Here is a 1401-nt window from a genome sequence, read left to right as displayed (position 1 = left end):
GGGAGTTGGTCGAGCCCGGGCCCACAGGGGCAGGACTTGGGTATGTCCCATAGCTCGGGGGCAGCGGCTTGCTGACACCAGGCAGGGGGGGTGGCACTTTGCCGATCTCCATGCCCTAAATCAAGACGTTAGAGAGGAACAGAGTCAGTTTCTGACAAGCTCAGCATGTTTCCACCCCCCGTCACAGGAGTACAAAGTAGGACTGTCCTCCCTCCAAGGGGCCCGTGAGCAGGTGTGGGCACGCCGCGGGGTCACACAACAGGGGGACGATCCTGACCACTGGCCTCCCACGCACGCCCAGCCCACGTGCTCAGGGCCGTGAACTCCTTCGGACTTTGGTACGACATGGACACTAACAGGATTAATTTGTCTCACGACACCTCCTATCCCTTAGATGAAGACGAAGGCTGAAGAGGGGTGTGGTCAGCTACGGGCTTGTTTGTGTTCTGGACAAAGACGGATGGCCTACCAGCTTCTCCGGGGCACTCAGGGCTGACAGGGACACGGGCTGGCTAGAGACGGCCCCCTGCTTGAGTGGCCCCTCAGCACTCGCGTCCTTCCAGTCCACGCCGGCCATCTGCGGCGGTCTCACCGAAGAGCTAGAATTCTGTTTTAAGGTCGGCCAGTTTCCATCATTGGCTTGAAAAGAACATAGAATTTAAGTAAAATTTTTCTTGAAATTAGTTGAACCAATGTAAGAATAACCCTCTGCCAGAAGCAAAAAAATCACCTCTGAGACACTACAGTCTGATGGAGCCACGTGGGCAGCTGCCGAGGGCAGCCTCTGCCAAGGGGCATTGCCAGCACCTACGCGGGCAGCTGCTGAGGGCAGCCTCTGCCGAGGGGCCGCGCCAGCACCCACGTGGCTCTCACGTGTGCAGAGACTCATCGACCAAGCACACGGATGCGCCAACCCCGGCGAGGGGCCAGAGGGCTGGAGAAACATTCTCAGCTCCCATTGAAATACAGGTCAAACCCATTACATCCACACCAATGAGCAAAACAAGCGTTGGCACTGGGTTTTCAAACACTGTTTACAAATACAGTTACACACAGCAATAAAAAAGATTTATCTTTTGACTTCGTAATAGGTTTGACTTGTACTGCTTCCGGGATTAGAAGAAAAATTTGACTTTAGTCTGTTAGAAATTTCCATCCTCTGAAAATAATTCATGATCACAGGAGAGCGGTACAGTTCCCAGTGATTGCAGTAGCAGGCCGCAATCTGCTGCGGTGATGAGAAAGCCAGTGAACCCAGGTTCTTAGGAAAGCCACTGAGGAGGCACACTGTTTAACAGCGTTTTCCAAACTGAGAAAGGGTGCAGAAGCATCCCCCGGTGGGAGAGGCCGGCTCTCAGGGAGTGGCAGGGGCTGGGCTGGAGGGGAAAAGGGGCGCCCCGG

The 1401-nt window shown here is 54.9% G+C and overlaps 1 protein-coding gene across 1 annotated transcript in view; it reads right to left on the bottom strand.

Annotated features, from left to right (window-relative positions):
- Positions 1-1401, bottom strand: part of PPP1R13B (protein phosphatase 1, regulatory subunit 13B) — a 43300-nt gene that overhangs the window by 6384 nt on the left and 35515 nt on the right. The window contains exons 10-11 of the mRNA XM_010851408.1: positions 470-639; positions 3-115 (exon numbers count right to left, since the gene is read on the bottom strand). Coding sequence (XP_010849710.1) covers positions 3-115; positions 470-639 — 283 coding nt within the window. The remainder of the gene's footprint in view (positions 1-2; positions 116-469; positions 640-1401) is intronic.

Source organism: Bison bison, unplaced genomic scaffold, assembly GCF_000754665.1.
Source record: "Bison bison bison isolate TAMUID 2011002044 unplaced genomic scaffold, Bison_UMD1.0 scf7180017864302, whole genome shotgun sequence".
Taxonomy (NCBI): Eukaryota; Metazoa; Chordata; class Mammalia; order Artiodactyla; family Bovidae; genus Bison; species Bison bison.
The sequence above is the reverse complement of the archived record's forward strand: the minus strand, read 5'-3'. Positions and strand labels throughout refer to the sequence as shown.